This window comes from Dermacentor silvarum, chromosome 3 (assembly GCF_013339745.2).
Source record: "Dermacentor silvarum isolate Dsil-2018 chromosome 3, BIME_Dsil_1.4, whole genome shotgun sequence".
NCBI lineage: Eukaryota > Metazoa > Arthropoda > Arachnida > Ixodida > Ixodidae > Dermacentor > Dermacentor silvarum.
In genome coordinates, this window is record NC_051156.1 from 212,999,659 (window position 1) to 213,015,524 (window position 15,866).

The 15,866-nt window shown below is 45.7% G+C and overlaps 1 protein-coding gene across 2 annotated transcripts in view; it reads right to left on the reverse strand.

Moving 5' to 3' along the window:
• Positions 1–403: 403 nt before the first annotated feature.
• Positions 404–15,866, reverse strand: part of LOC119446629 (urease subunit alpha-like) — a 110,841-nt gene continuing 95,378 nt past the window's right edge. For both annotated transcript variants that reach the window (XM_049664267.1, XM_037711113.2), the window contains 2 exons: positions 14,827–14,950; positions 404–968 (listed from right to left, as the gene is read on the reverse strand). In XM_049664267.1, coding sequence (XP_049520224.1) covers positions 847–968; positions 14,827–14,950 — 246 coding nt within the window. In that variant the 3' untranslated portion in view covers positions 404–846. The remainder of the gene's footprint in view (positions 969–14,826; positions 14,951–15,866) is intronic.

The following is a 15,866-nucleotide window of genomic DNA, read 5'->3' on the forward strand; positions in this document are numbered from 1 at the left end:
GCTATCATGTCTGCAGCTTGCGTGTTAATCGTACTTTATGTTTCTCTGATGCAATTTACTTTGAAAATTTGAATTAGTTCAATAAAGCACTTGTGCTTGGTGGAGGGGCTAGAGGAATTAGCGTCAATGCTGCACTTCCGCACACGTGCCTGCGTGCGTGACGTACGTCGCTTGTGGTGGGGGCGCTTGTGTAACGTCATCTAAGATACAAAAATCTGAGAGGTGGGAACCGCGCTGCGATAACAAAAACACCGTTCACGAGCTTGTCAGTAAAATGTGAAATTATGAAGGCGTTGCATAAGACAAGCATGTAACCGTACGATAACCACTGTAAGCTATGTAACTGTCACTCACTACCATTTCAACCAAGGACTAGGAAGTGAGTCAAGAGAGGCACCACGTCTGTAAGCGTGGTAGACATGCTTTATTGAATATATTACAGGTCAGTCGACACAGTTGAAATATTTCATTCAAACCAGCATTTATGCAGTCCGAAGCATAGGCTCTGATTTCAAGATGTGTTTGAAAATTTGGCATGTTTTTCATGACACTTTGAGAACAGACTTGACACAAATTCCCTGCTCTGCTTGTGTAGGTGACATGGTGATGTATATGCAGCAATGACATGCAATGTACAAATTAAATATGAATGCAGTTAGAGATTTTCTTTTGCACAGGCTTTCTCTTCATCTGTTATTGTTATCACAGCTCTGATTGCATCACTTAATTTAAATGGTAGATTTAGACATGAGCACAATGTGAAAGTGTCATGCCTCACAGCTTAAGTGAAAGATGAAGCGGAGATGGCAATGTATCTACATATGTACACACATCAGAGCCGTTCAATCAAAATAGGAAGTACTTCTGAGCGAGAGCAATGTGGTCAGATGCTGGCACAGTAAGGTGTTCCCTTACTTCTTCTCCATTTTCACATTTTATCCACTCGACATCGTACGTCTCTGGGTTCACTGTAAAAGGATTAAAACAAAGGTTAGTGAAGTGGCCTCCTCACCACATACAGAATCAATTTCCTTTGCGTAAAACTGATATCCATTTAGCCATTGCTAGTGAAAATGCCAGAAAGTTAACAATTCATATGCAAGAGGCAGATTCTAATAAACATTCTTGCATACCCAAAATCATATTTTTGTTCTTTTTTCTTAGGAGCACTCCTGAACGCTCAAACCCATTGACAGTTACAAGACGCAGTAGTAGTGTTTTGTCATTTGCCTACCCTTAAACGCTCAAATTCCTTTCTGGAAAAGTGCATGGATTTCTGCAAATTTTTTTACATAACCCATTGTTTGCACTTAATGTTTTAATTGAAAAATTTTGCATTGTTTATTCCTTGCATTTAATAGAAACATCGAGCAAGACGGAAGGAAGTTTTTCTGAAAGTGCGTAAAAGACTGCAGTAATATTCTTTACTCTCATGACAGCAAAAAAAATGTCAACAAGAAAATTTTATGTGTGAGTGCCTTTATTGGCCTAAATTTCAAAGCAGTCTATACTTTTTTCTAAATGCAGAAGGCAAGAAGACTCTCATAACATGCATAATCGCTACTAATTGCACCGGTTCTGCCTGTCGAGGTGGCCAAATCAAAACGTGCCAAGCGTCACAATGCGTCTCAATGCTTGCCCACTAGAAATTCTTAAGGGTGTTCTATGCCACTTGTCGACGCATACGTTTGTGGTGCGATGGTGTCAATGCTTCTGCAATAGGGTCCTCTGTTCGAATCCTGCCATCAGACAATTGTTTATTTAATTACTTATAACGCACAGTACTTCGTTGAAAATGATCAGTTTGGAAAGTCACAGAGCCGTTTAAAGCCAGAAGGGCGAAGTTTAAGCGAATCCACGTACTAACCATCATTCCAATGTTGGTGGAAACGCTCTGCTTGCAGCCCCCGTAAACACTAGTGCCAGAGCTTCCTCTAGTAATTGTTGTATAAAAATCGATGAAGCATGCTACACGAGCATTCTTGCATCACGCTCTCATCGGCATGTGGCCGTCGAGGCCGGGACACGAATCTGTGTCCTCGTGCCCAGAAGCGCAATGCCATAGCCACTGAGCCAGCACGACGGGTCACATGCGGTGTTGCTCTACCCCCAGAGCATAGTTGTGTTTCTTTCCTTTCCATTTCTTTTTCTTTATTAATAATATGAAGTTTATGATAAGTGTATCCCATTCAATATTAATTATAAAGTTCAATCAAAAAAGAAGTGCTAATCTCCCATGTGCTTTCCTCAGCTTCATTTTCTGTCGGTTCCATATGGTTGTTGCCAGGCAAACTAAAGAACCCACAAGCAGAATAACTACAGTTCAACTTCCTAATCCCTGTCCTGTTGTTGGTCAAGAAAACGAATGTACAAATCGATCTGTAGAGCCCGGTCACCCCGGGAAGCTTCAAATTTGCGCTACTTATGCGGTGCGCACATTGCGTATCTGAGTGCGCATGCTCTTGTGCACCCTGTGAGCGCTGCGTTCACAATGAAAACAGATATACTAACAATACTATATGAACTACATCAAGTAGGATGTTCGGAGTGGGCTAGACCGATGTATCATACACTGCTCTGAAATACAACACTAAGTTGTCAGTAACACCTTTTCAGAAGTTGTATACAGAAATTAACGATTTCACATAAGCTGTAAACTAGCATTTTGTAAGTTTGCCTGCTCTAGACAGCATGACGGATACAGCTTACGGAATTGTGATGCCTGCTTTTAGTGCACAGTTCCAAAGTTGTAGACTATGATGCTTGGAATTTTTTTATTTACGAATTTCTGAAAATCTTCATAAATATATGAGGCCTGAAATCATATTCTGCTTTTAATAGTCAGTAGAATTTTGCTTTCTTTCTTCAAAGCCACAAAATTTCTTGAAATCGGTTCAGTGGTTCCCTACAAAAGGATTTTTGTGTTTCACATGTATACGAATGGAAAACTCGCAGCAGGAATCCTCCTAAAGCATCCTCCAAACATTGTTTCAGGCACCATTCACTTTTCGTGTTTATTACATGCTTCTGGCACCTTGCCAGTGGCACACAAACATTCATACGTTAGAGCCAGTTCATTCATACATAAAAGCCATACAGCACAGCCAGCCCCGGCCACAGACAACAAATATAGTCATCCACGACGCATGCAGACAATCCCAACACCGAGATTTGAGGCTTAGTAACATGACTGCTTGGAGTGCTGGGCCTGGCAGTGGTCTAGCCCTGCCTCTGTGAATATAGTTGTTAGTCGAGGACAAGATGCCTAGTCATCGATTTTTTTTGCTTCCACACATTCTTTACCAGCATTGCGACTTTGTTTCACTAGCAGTGTCTCTCATGCCTGCCACATGGGCAGTGATGCTCAAAGTGGTGCAGTGAATACAGGCATTCTGCGACTTTCACCATGCTGCCTGGGTGTTCTCTCTGCACAAGTGAACTGCCACAAACTGTTTTGGCATACCCAAACATTTTTTTTTTTTTTCTTCATGCGAACATAACTGTTGCGGGCTGTTCCTGTCATAAAGATCCACAGCACAAGTGCAGAGGCTGATGTGCTCTCGATTGACTCTTCTGGAGTAAACTGGTTTCTTAATCATATTTTGCTGTGTTCTGCTTAACTCACGAACCCGCCGAAATAGGAGGCACGGCCTTCAAGTTGAAGAAATGTGCTCAAAGAATGTGTAATCCTCATGAGTACGTATTATGAAATTAAAGATATAGCAAGTCAGTCCTAGCAGTTGCCTCTGCTTAACGCACGTGGTGCAGTGGTCAACACACAAGAAAATGAATGCACGTAAGTTATGCAATCACAGGTAGTGCAAGTCACATCACAGTGAAAAGAAAACGTTGCAAAAGAGGTCATATGACTAGGCAAATCGACTGGGTGCCTAACCTCTATATTAATTCAAGGCTCTCCATGCTAGACAACTTCGGAAACAGCTGCAAGCCTGTCATGTGGCGCGTGACAAAGTAATAATGATTAAATTAATGTTAGTCTGATGCTTTATATATCTTCCACAATACTCAACATCACTATCTAACAACAGGCCTTTCTTTCCCAGCCTTTGTTACAAAAGATTGGAGCAAAAGCTTGTGTTCAAATCAATCAATACAAGACAAGCAATTTATTCATATACAGTATAGACCACTTATAACGTAACCGCTTATAGTGCAGGACCGGATATAGTGCGGTCTTTTCAGACTCCCGTTAATTTTCCCATAGCAATCCATGTATACACGTATCGCTTATAGTGCAGCTGCAGGAAACGAAATACCGGTTACAGTGTGGCTGCCTGGGAGTACGGAAGTCAGCGGAGACGGCGAACGCTCCCCTCAAACGGGCGCCCCAAGGAGTGCTCGAGGAAGAAAGAGAGACGAAGTGGAGGAGAAGAGCACGTGGTGCGAACGAACAGCCAGTGAGGCTGAAACCAGAATCTTGAGTGCGAGTCGTGAAATATCACGGCGCGCATAGCGAGCGAGGGCCACGAAACTGCCAACGCCGGCTAACACTCGCTTCACGATAACGGCAGTAAACGAAACTTCAGGGAGCGGGCGGCGCCGGCACAGCACGGCAAAGGGCGCACGCGGAGACCGTGGAATGTGAGGGAGGAGGGCGGCAGGGAAGCGGATTTTGCTTCGGTAACTCCGCCGCTTCGGTGGCTCCCCTCGCCCTCCCTCGTAGCTCCCTCACTTTCGACTGTCACCGTGCGCGCGCGCCTAAAGGGGCTTTACGCGCACCACCGTGCAGGCGCCGCCACTCCAGCCGGCCCGGCGCCAGCTCCACAAAGTTTCGTTTTCTGCCGTTATCGGGAAGCGGACGGTTGCCGGTGTGGGCAGTTTCGTTGGCCGGCCTGGGACAGCGCCGCTGCTTCCCTCTGCGTGCAAGGTCAACACATGGCTAGAAAGTAGAGGAAGCATAAAGGAGAAAGAAGGGTTCACTTCCATTTTCTACGTGTTGCTACGGTAGCGCGGCTGAGACTTCGGCACATGCACGCATTTTCCGGCGCAACGCAGAATCGGCGACCTTGCCATTTGAGAGAGGGTGAAATTTCCGCCGCGTTTCTCTTTTTTCTTTTTTTTTTCTTTTTTGTTTTGTTCGCGCGCGACATTGAGGGGTCTCTCCTAAGCTTTTAACTCTATGGCGGTGCCGGAGCAATGCCGGTCGGAGGCGCCGCCGCGCGAGTTATTTCGAATTAACGAGATTCGACTGTAAATTGAACGCAAACGTTCTAGCAGCATTCCTCGACTGTCGCATACGCGTGGCGGCTCGGTGCACATGCTTTGCATATGTGCGGGCCTTGAAAATTGTTGCTTTGGTTATAGTGCGGTACCGCTTATAGTGCGGATATTCGCGACTCCGGTGACTTACGTTATAAGCGGTCTACACTGTAGTACTACAAGTGTTCTCGATTGTATTTTCACAGTTTCAATGAAGAGGTTAAAAATTCACCCAAAAATTATGATTAGCCTGAAGGCGACAACACTCATGAACTTCGCGTACTCCCTGCTGCTCTGTCATCTGCTGCAGTCATTATAAAGGAAAAAAAAATATTTAAAAAATAAATACAGGCTCAGCAGCCAGGAGTCAATGATTGCACTATGATCCACTGCAATGCACCTCATCACGTCACCAGCCTACCCAGTCATAGGACCGGACGAATGTTTATATAAGCAATGCTCAGTAGTGATCTTTACTTGAATGCTGCTGTGCACTGCTCAGTAACTGTTGTCACTTTGTGCCACTGCAAGTGGGCAAATTCAACCAAAGTGGCTATTTGAGACATCGGTAACATGTTCAAATCAGTAGTTCTATGGCCCGTCAGGTGCACAAGTCAGGAAACACTCCTCCTAAGATGTACACCTTGACAGCTGAACATACAGGTGTGATTGTGACAGCCAGGGATTTTTGTGCAGGGACTTCGGTTTGAATGGAGGCGTAGAGCATGTGCATGCTTCGGTCCATGGGAGTTTGGAGGCGAGCATCGTGGCAACCTACAGTGTTGTGTCATAAACCGTGGAAGCCATGAAATGGGCTAATAATCTTCTACACTCTCAGCTTGATAGTCATAGAGTTTCTCACTATATTCCTAGAGGGAAATCTCGCGCTGCTGCGGTATGGTATGCTTGGGAATGCTGGTATATTGCGACTTCGGATTGGCAGCGTTCTCGGAGAGCCAGAACGGCTTGAAGACGCGCCTGGCTAGCAATATTCCGTCTGTCACAATGATTCATTTCCTGCTGAAGCAGCACGTAAAAAGCTGTTTTAGCTCTATTATTCCACAAAAACATGTTTTGTTTAAATTTGAGGACTTATTATTGGATGTACAGTTATATGAAACGTAAAAAGTATCAGTTGGCCGCTAAAGTTGGAGGACAGACGACAAGATTCTCGTTCGTGTTGTCCGTTCTTGCTTTTCTTCTCTTGATTCTGCATTGTATGTGAGTAAACTTTATTGAGAGATGTAATATGGGTGAATGGAAGCCTTTTATGCAGGTTTTATTTTATGAACGCATTATTTGTGTAGCCATATCCACGTTTTAGACGAAGCCTCGTACAACACCAGCCAACACAAGCCTCACAGACACATATCCCATCATTCCCATGACGGCACAGTGCCCTTTAAGAAACTCGCATAGACGGTGTCGCCAGATTACCCTCTAGGTTTTATAGTGAGAAACTCTATGTTGATAGTGTAGCACATTTGCCCACGAGCAATTCTGAGAAGGATTCAATTTCATTCGTGGTGTGCTTTTCTTAATCTACCTCGCTGACCTGGCAGTAATGCTATTATGGGCTCGGGAGGACTGGACGGAAGAAGACGATGAGGCGCACTGTTTGTTGTTTAATCTGCCCTTGTGTACTTTTAAGATATGCCTAATGTCATATTTTTATGCTACCTTTACTTTGACCCAATACAAGCGTTTTGTAGAGTGTCACAATGTTATAAATGGATTTCTCGGCATCTACTTTTTTTTTAATTCGGCAGGAATTTATTGGCACTTATCTTTCTCAAAAAATTTGGCACTTATAGGCACCTATTTTTTTACAGCATTTCAGCATTTACAGCCCTTTAATAAACTGCTCACACATATTTATATTTGGAACGGAACAGTAAAACAAGAAAGCTTTATTGTCATAAAGGCAGTGAGCCAAATTAATTACACTAGAAACTTGTTAATATGCATGCACATGTATATGTAGATATTCTCATCACAGAGCTAGCAGCACTCCATTCTTCCATTTATCATCCTCATTTGGGAAGAGCTGCACTCCGTCTTGACAATACGGGAAAGGAAAGCAGTTAAGCGCTGCATCCAAAAGGCATGGCCATTCAGGTCAGTGCATTTTGCATAAAAAGATGGGTTTGGCTTTGTCCTGCATTCTGTAGTCGGCGAATTATTTTTTTTTTTTATAGTCTCCAGTGTCTCTTCCTCACTTGCCACCATGGAGAATGACGAGGATACGCAGAAAGAGCAGGGAGGATTGGACTCGTGTGTGCACAAGGCTCCTTCATGCAATCTGTTTTGTCATGACACTGCTGGCAAGGCCCCCACCCCAGTCTTTGGGCAAGGTTCAGGTGAAGCTAGCAGAAGGAAAACCTGCTTGTCAAGAGACCCCACTCACATTGTACAGACCCAGTATAACGTGCCACCAATATAATTTCAAAATTTGGTACTTTTCAATTCCAACCTAATTCTTAAAATTGGAATCGGCAGGTGGTTTTCAACCTAAATCGGTCAAAACCAAAAACTCCAATCCCTAGCTATAAAGAACATTCTTTTTCTTTGTGAGATGAAAAAATATGAAGTGTGTTGCTTGCTCTGACAGCCCTTGGGTACATTTAAAGGGGCAGTAAAGAAAAATATTGAGTCGAGCTAGAGTAAAAGATTAGGCTTCTGTAATAACAAATTTGCAATTAAAACAGCTTTTGTAAGCGGAAAAATGACGAAAAAGGAAAATCGGAGTGGTGACGCCTGTTGTGCTCTCGATGATGTGATGTCAGCACTGGCTGATCCACAGAGAGCAGCTGCTATGTCCCACTACTGCGAGCTGCATTGCTTTCTCTGTTTACAACCACCAAGGCACCAGCATCACCTTCACCTGCTCCATGACTCAGGTGACCATATCCGGCCTGGAAACAGCCAGCTTTAATGTATTAGCATTCTTAGGGTACTTCGTGCACTTTCCGAGGGCTATCAATCTAAGTACAGTATAGACCACTTATAACGTAACCGTTTAGAGTGCAGGACCGGATATAGTACGGTCTTTTCAGAGTCCCGTTAATTTTCCCTTAGCACTCCATGTATAAGCATACCGCTTACAGTGCAGCCGCGTGAGACGAAATAATAGTTATAATGCGGCCTCCGCGGGAAAATCTCGCCGACAAGGGCAGCAGCGAGCACGCTTCTCAACAAGGTGCGTGCTCTCGGCCGACGTGTGCATTATTCAATGCAATCAAACTCTCGTTAATTCGGACTTATTTGGCCGCACATCGGTTAATTCAGACTACTTTCGGAGCTCGAGGAGCGCCGCAAATGTGCGACGCAAAAGAGCAAGAACGGTGCTAGTGTCCAACCGAAACGAAGCGGCGGAGTCCGCATCACCACGGCCTTCAGTTGAAAATGTACGTGAATGACAGCAACGCCGGTACGCTTCGAGCCTATTTGTGTCTTTAAAGCCTGTATTCTTGCTTTTACCGCTGCACATAACACCGCGTTGGCCGCGGGCTTTCATAACTGCGTAGTCGTCATCCACGATCGCGTCCGCGGTTTTCTCCGCAGCGGTTGCGGCGAACAGTAGTTTCGTTTTCACTCGGTACACGCGTCGGCCGCGTGCCAAAAAAACTGCGTAGTCGCCATCAATGATCGCATAGATAGCGACCGCGGTTTCAACTGCAGTTGCAGCGAACGGTAGTTAATTCGTCCAGACTCGGTGCGTGCATCGGGCATGTGCCTTCAGCACAGCAAAATCACCGTTCATAATCGCGTTGATAGCGGTCACGGTTTTTTCCGCAGCAGTTGCGGCAAATAGTTGTTTCTTTTTGACTCGAGTGCAAAGCTGTCAAGCTTGAAGAGCACCGGCTACATCGCGACTATGTTTTCACCAGCTCACTGGCGAAAACGTAATGGCGATGTGCGCGAGATAGTACAAAGCGTATCTACATGCTTGGTCTACATGTTTTGCATACGTGCAGGGCTTGAAAATCGTTGTTTTGGTTATAGTGCGGTACCGCTTATAGTGCAGATATTTGCGACTCCGGCGACTTACGTTATAAGCGGTCTACACTGTATGTTTGTATCTAATCATTTTCCAGCCCACCTGGGTCAATGGGTAGTCCATGGTAGTGCATCCGGCTGCTGTGATGAAGTAACAGGGTTCGAAACCAGCCATCAGACCATCAGACACACTTGCCGCTCTTGAATGAGCCTTTTTCACGCCCACATGGGTCACTGCAGATGCGGGACTGGGTAGGTACTGCTGTTCTAAGAAACTCTTTGACGCTGACTTGGAGCACTAGATATGTGCAACTCGGTCTGTGCTGGTTTTCAATGAACCTCTTTGATGCCAAAGTCAGTCACTAGATATATGCCAGTAGGAGTGTGCCGCTCTTTAATGAACGTCTTTGACACCAACCTGGGTAACTAAGCATGTGCCAAAGGAAATGTGCCGCTCTCCAATGATTAAGAAGATCCCTAAAGTTTCTCTGATGCTGAGTGGAACTGAACCCACATCACAAGCATTCCTCAAGGACAGCAACCCGACATATTTGCAGGCTGCGCCACAAATGCACTGGGTATGTGCCACTCTACAATGAACATCTCACCTACTTGAGTCACTACGTATGTGTCACCGAGTGTGTGGCAAGCGAGGGAGCAATTCTCAGCCTTCGCAGGCACCAACACGCCACGCTTATGGTCTCGGAGGCCACGCGCAAACTTCTCGGCAGCGCTACTAGATGGCGCAGCCTGTCCAGTTGTCGCATGACACATTTCTCAGCGTTCGCACGCACCTGCACATGAGCCGTCTTCTTCTTCACAGGCTCTAGAGGCGATAGTCGCATGCTCACGTGCAGGGAGCGCGAGAAAAGGAACACGCTAGCGCTCTCGACCTGAACGGTCGCGGTCTCTCCCGCGCCCAAGATCCCGCGGCACCATGGCAGGCCTGTCTAAATAAATCATGGCCACGGCAGCTACCTCTTCGTGCAACCTCCCACAAATTGGTGACCTGGACGACCAAGCCCCAACCATGCCAACATCTACACACCGACTCTACCAAGGCAAGAGTGACGTGGCCTCATGCGGTCCGGCAATCGTCCCGTAGTGGTACGGTGTCATGGAGATCTACATCGACATGCCGGACACCTGGTTCATCCAGCTGGACAGCCACTTCCATATCTACAAGGTTCCAAGCTCCAGCTGCATTCCTGGCTCCAGCTGCCTCACCGTCCGGCCCTGACTTGTACGAGGACTTGCAGGCCACCTCGAGCTCTCAGTCACAACAGCCTCTTTTCATTTCAACCGTCGCGTCATTTCGCATTGTCATTCCTCATCGTCTGCATTCACCCGTGCCAATCGTCAGCATGCAGCGGCCTCAGTATCAAACCTCTACTCGGTCCGTGAGCCTCTTTCAAAAGCAACTGAGCGACGACTCTTTACAAGGTATTCACTGGACCAAACACGAGTACTTTCCACTGCCCTACGGCCCATCGCTTTCCTTCCTTGGAAGTTCCCGCAAGCAATCCGCTTTCCGTTCGGGGTCCTCACTCATCACTGATTCAGAGGCTCTCCTACGAGCCCTACTAGGCACAAATTTTACTCTCGCAGGCACGGTGACGCTACAAGCTCGACCTTCAAAATGCCTTCAGCGACCACCACAACCTTGATGCTATCAGCATTCGAGATTTTGCCGCAAGCAGCAGCAGGTGAGGCTTCTGATGTTCTGTGCTTGCACCTTCCGCGGATGCCTGGCCTACCGAAGTTTTGCAGGAGACGCTCTGCCGTCTGGTTTCTTCAGCTCGAAAATCACTTCTACGTCAACACTTGCTCTATCGCCACACAAGTCGCGAGCTCCAAGACGGTCTTCTTTCGGAGCTCCAACTTCTACCAGGCCCGGGCTTCTACGAGAAGCTGCAGCAAGTCATGATTTCGCACTACGGCATCACTGTGGCTGCACCTCGCTCACTATCTGCGCTGCCTGTGCTGCCTGGTACATCTCTCTCAGACTACATGAACTCGACACTAGCAACGACGACAGCACCCACTTTCTGTGGCCCCTCTGACGAAAGCCCTGCCAAAGTACACAACAAACAAGCAGCGGCCCGACTGACCACGCCATCTCGAGACCAAGGTCTTGCTGGTCGTCACAATACACTGCCCTGCACAACCATACCCGCACCTGAAATGGTGACGCAGCATGAATCGGCAAGGGCAACAAGGCACAGTGACACTCGCAGTTCTCCACCACTGCCACCGTTGCACACCATTTGACGACAGTGTTCAACGTCGTTCTCCTCAACAGCCTGAACTCACAGCACGCAGCAAGAACCGGCCAATGCGCCTCAACTCTGCTTGTCGAGATGCACCGCACTGGGTGCGCAGACGTTGACAACGCAAGAAGACGTCTTCGACGCAGAAGACAATGCGCCCTGTGTCTAGACACTCTCAGCCACAACCACCAGAGAGCATTTGTGTCCTTCACTGCATGAAGGACTTTACCTAGCCTTCTTAACGGACGCTACAAATTGCTACTGATGTATAAGAGGCTCGCAGTCTCTCTTCTTTCTATATGTGCGCTTTTTGCACATATTTTAATCGCGCTTCACACCAGAAGGGGCCCCTGGTAGCAGTGCGACTATTGCCTCCAGAGCCTGTGAAGAAGACGGCTCATGTGCAGGAAGCGTGAGAAAAGAAACACGCTAGGGCTCTCAACCTGAGCGGCCGCGGTATCTCCCACTCCCGAGATACAGCGGCACCATGGCTGGCCGGTCTATATAAACCATGGCCACGGCAGCAACCTCTTCACGCGGCCTCTCCCAAGTACAAATAATCATTTGTTCTACCATAGTTTGTGGAAAACAGCTTTTCGTTGGAAAACAGCCTTTCTCACGGATGTGCAGTATATTTCTGCAAACGATCATTGTCGAGGACAACTTTGATACTGTAAGATGGCAGCACCAAAGCACAACCTGCCAAGGTATCCCGGTGGCTGTGGCGTTGCGCTGCTGAACTCAAGGTGGCGGGTTCAATCCCAACCACGGCAGCCACATTCCAATGGGGGTGAAATGCAAAAACGCTAGTGTACTTTGCATTGGGCGCACGTTAAGGAACCCGAAGTGGTCAAAACAATCCGGAGTCCGCAACTACGACGTACCTCATAATCAAATTGTGGTTCTGGCACGTAGAACCCCTGAATTTACCTAAATTTAATTTTAGCAACTTGTACTCGTGCTCATTATATTGCTCATGTGCCAACGTGACTAAAACTGCTGTAACATGACATCTAGCTGGTATAAATCACCAGCCCTTCCCCTGTAGAGAAAATGGGGGTAAGCAAAGCTTGTCGTGTGTGTATCTGACCTTCGTGGTGATTTTCTTTCTTTATCTCTCCCTCTTTCTTCGAAGCTTGTCCTGTGTGTATCTGACGATCTTCATGGTGATTTTCTTTCTTTCTGTCTCTCTTCCTCTTTCTCTCTCTCTCTTTCTTTTTGTCCCTGGTATGTGCCATTGAGCTTGAACCCTTTCTGCACTATCACCAGGATCGGCCCACTTTTCAGCATGACACCACCACCACCACCGCCGACACTTGTGAGCCTATAAAGCTTCGCTTAAAAGAAACAAACCACTTCATTCAATAAAGCTTTTCTCTCTCTCTCTCCTCCCCCATAATCAGCACACACCAGTCATAGGTGTCTTGCTAGGGGAAACACACGGATGTCATGCAGATCTGTACAGCCTCCCGCATTTTTAGCTATATCGCGCGAGAACACTATGATATGGTCGTACGTGATCCTGAAGGGAACCTCACATTAGCCAACTCTTGCACAGGAGAGTGCTTAGTGCACTTGAGAGTACTTCTGTCGGTCTCGCTGATTATCACCGCAGGCACTAAAATGACGCGCAATGGACGCTCATGCGATATAGCTAGAAATGCGGGAGGCTGTACATGCTAGACATTGGCAAATGCATGTGCGGGTTATGGGGAAGCAAGCAAAGCTGCACGTCTACTTAAAAATGCCTCGACTCTGGCCCATGAACAAAGATGGGTTGTGCAAATTTTAGGAATCTCATTTCATCTACAGTGAATGGCTCAATGGCCTCTTTGTGCAAGCACTTTTAACTGCCCCCTACTTGGGAGGAGAAATGTCTGAGTAAATTGGGTTACAGTAGTCTCTATTGTAAATACTGTAGGTATTGAAAATAGTCCCTCTTTTCTTCTTTCCCCTGGTATTTTATATTTTCACCTGTTATGCTCCCTCTATATTGCACCCTTTTGCTGGCCGACGTTCAGGTGTCAATCAGCCGTATGCGAGCCAGTTACAATGAGACCTGCAGAATTCTCCTTTCTTCTAAAAGCAACAAATAGCTGCTTTTCGTGCAGCCAGTGAATGTAAAGTGACGTGCACGCATAGCCAGGCGCGTGTTGTGTGCCACTTTTTGCAGATGCCATTTGAGAAAACAGTCGTGGCCGATGAGAAGATTCAAGAGATCACCAACAAAATTCTCTTGTTTCATGAGAGGGCAGGAGAAAGCATTGGGACTTCCATGACGAAAGATTGATGGGGAGGCTCAGGACATTCAGACATACCCCTGGATCCACCCTTGCTATCTGGTAACCTGGACCCAAGCAGAGCATGGACAGCTGCTGCCAAGCATTAGGCTTCATCATCATCATCAGCCTATATTTATGCCCACAGCAGGATGAAGGCCTCTCCCTGTGATCTCCAATTACCCCTGTCTTGTGCTAGCTGATTCCAGCCTGCGCCTGCCAATTTCCTAACTTCATCACCCCACCTAGTTTTCTGCCGTCCTCGACTGCGCTTCCCTTCTCTTGGTATCCATTCTGTAAATCTTCTGTAGGCTTCATAAATAGAGCTAAATAAAGTTTCTGAAAGACATAAGAACGGCATAAAGGCAGGTCATGTGGAGATCGCATCAATTCGTTTGTTTTGGCACGGACTGTTCAAACTGAGAAGCAGCAACGGCACTTTCAGCGGTAATTTTCTGCGCAAGAAAGAGATACTATATTGCCACGCAGAAAACGATGATAGACTTTTAGACGAATACTCTATGGATCTATCTTGAAATAATATTTTCCTTTAGTGTCCATTGAAGGTTTCATTTTAAACATGAAAGAAGGAATTTTATGTTTTCAGATGCTATCTATAATGCGACCTGTTAAAACCATTCTGTAAACCATTCTGTAAGCCTATGGAAATGCAACTTGTTTTTTTTTTTTTTTTCACCATGAATGCAATGCAGTTGTCAAATAGTAGTATAGCAGCAGCTTCAGAGCAATGGGGTTCTTAGTTTGAACCCATGTAATGTCGTGAACTTTTTCTGACATTATTGTAATTTACGAGGCTTCGAGTGTGATGGTAAAAGGAGCTATGATGTTATAAGAGGCCATGAAGCAACAGGGATATCTCGCTACCTAGCTCATAACTGCTTAATGCAGTAATATCCTGTAAATACTATATTTTGCGCTTCTCTTTTCCTCACAACATCTTAATATTGGCCAGTTAGTGTAAAACAAGAACTTCCTAGATGCTTGTTAAGTAAGCAATGTGAGAAAGGATATGAACAGGTGCTACACAGCACACACACCTGACAATTTTGGAGTCAAGTTGTTGTGCACAAAGTCCGATTTTCTCAGCTTCCTTGACCCGGACACAGGCAAGAGCATCTTCTTAATCCCATAGTCCAGAACAATGCCCTTTTCCAGAGAGACCTAAAGGGCAGAACAAGCAGGCAACTGACATAAAGTCACTGGCTTGACTTCAGTCACTCAGAGAAACAACCAACAGACACAACATGATTCTGCAGATGACAAACACCTTATTATCTATTTCACCTTTTTCTAAGTGAACTTAAACGTTTAAAAAACAATGCTTACACAAACAGCCTAATTGTTCTATAAACTGCTATGTTTGTTTTTTACTTAAAATTCAGGTGTAGCTGAACATGACACCCGTTAAATTTCACACCATTGCGTAAAGGGACGCACTTCTGGGTAAGCCAGTGCTTCTGCAGTATCAAAACGGCCCCTCATATCATGTGAGAAGGACTGGTAAACCAGAAGATGCAAAAACAAAAGACGGGTGGCAACACTGTCTTGAACTTCCCGCACCCAGCTTGCCGTCATATCATGGAGGTTGACAGTGTTTGCTGGAGTCTAGTTATTTGTTTGTCGGAAATTAAAGACTACCTTCGTGATCCAAAGACCCAAGAACTTAACCTAGCAAGTATTGATAATTTTTTTCCGCATCAATGTGGCCCAAATACAAGAATGCATTTTGAAATCCATGACGTCACACTGACTTACCGCTACTGAGGTCTCAGCATGAAATTTCAGAAAGAAATGTTTTGCTTTCATTTTTTTTTTCAGTAATAATGTTCTCCTACCAAATGGAAGCAAATAGCATTGTAAAAAAAAATGATTCATCAACCCTTAACTAGTAAGTTAAATTATAATGGTACATTATACTTCTAGAACACGAAACAGTTCACAATTTGTAGTCAGATTAGCTATATTTATGCAAGTTCACCATCTGAGTGCACAGAAGGATGCAAGTGCTGTCTATCTCATGTTTCTCCCAGACACAAGCAGTGCCTCTACAAGTGTCTTGGTCTACCTTACAAGACAG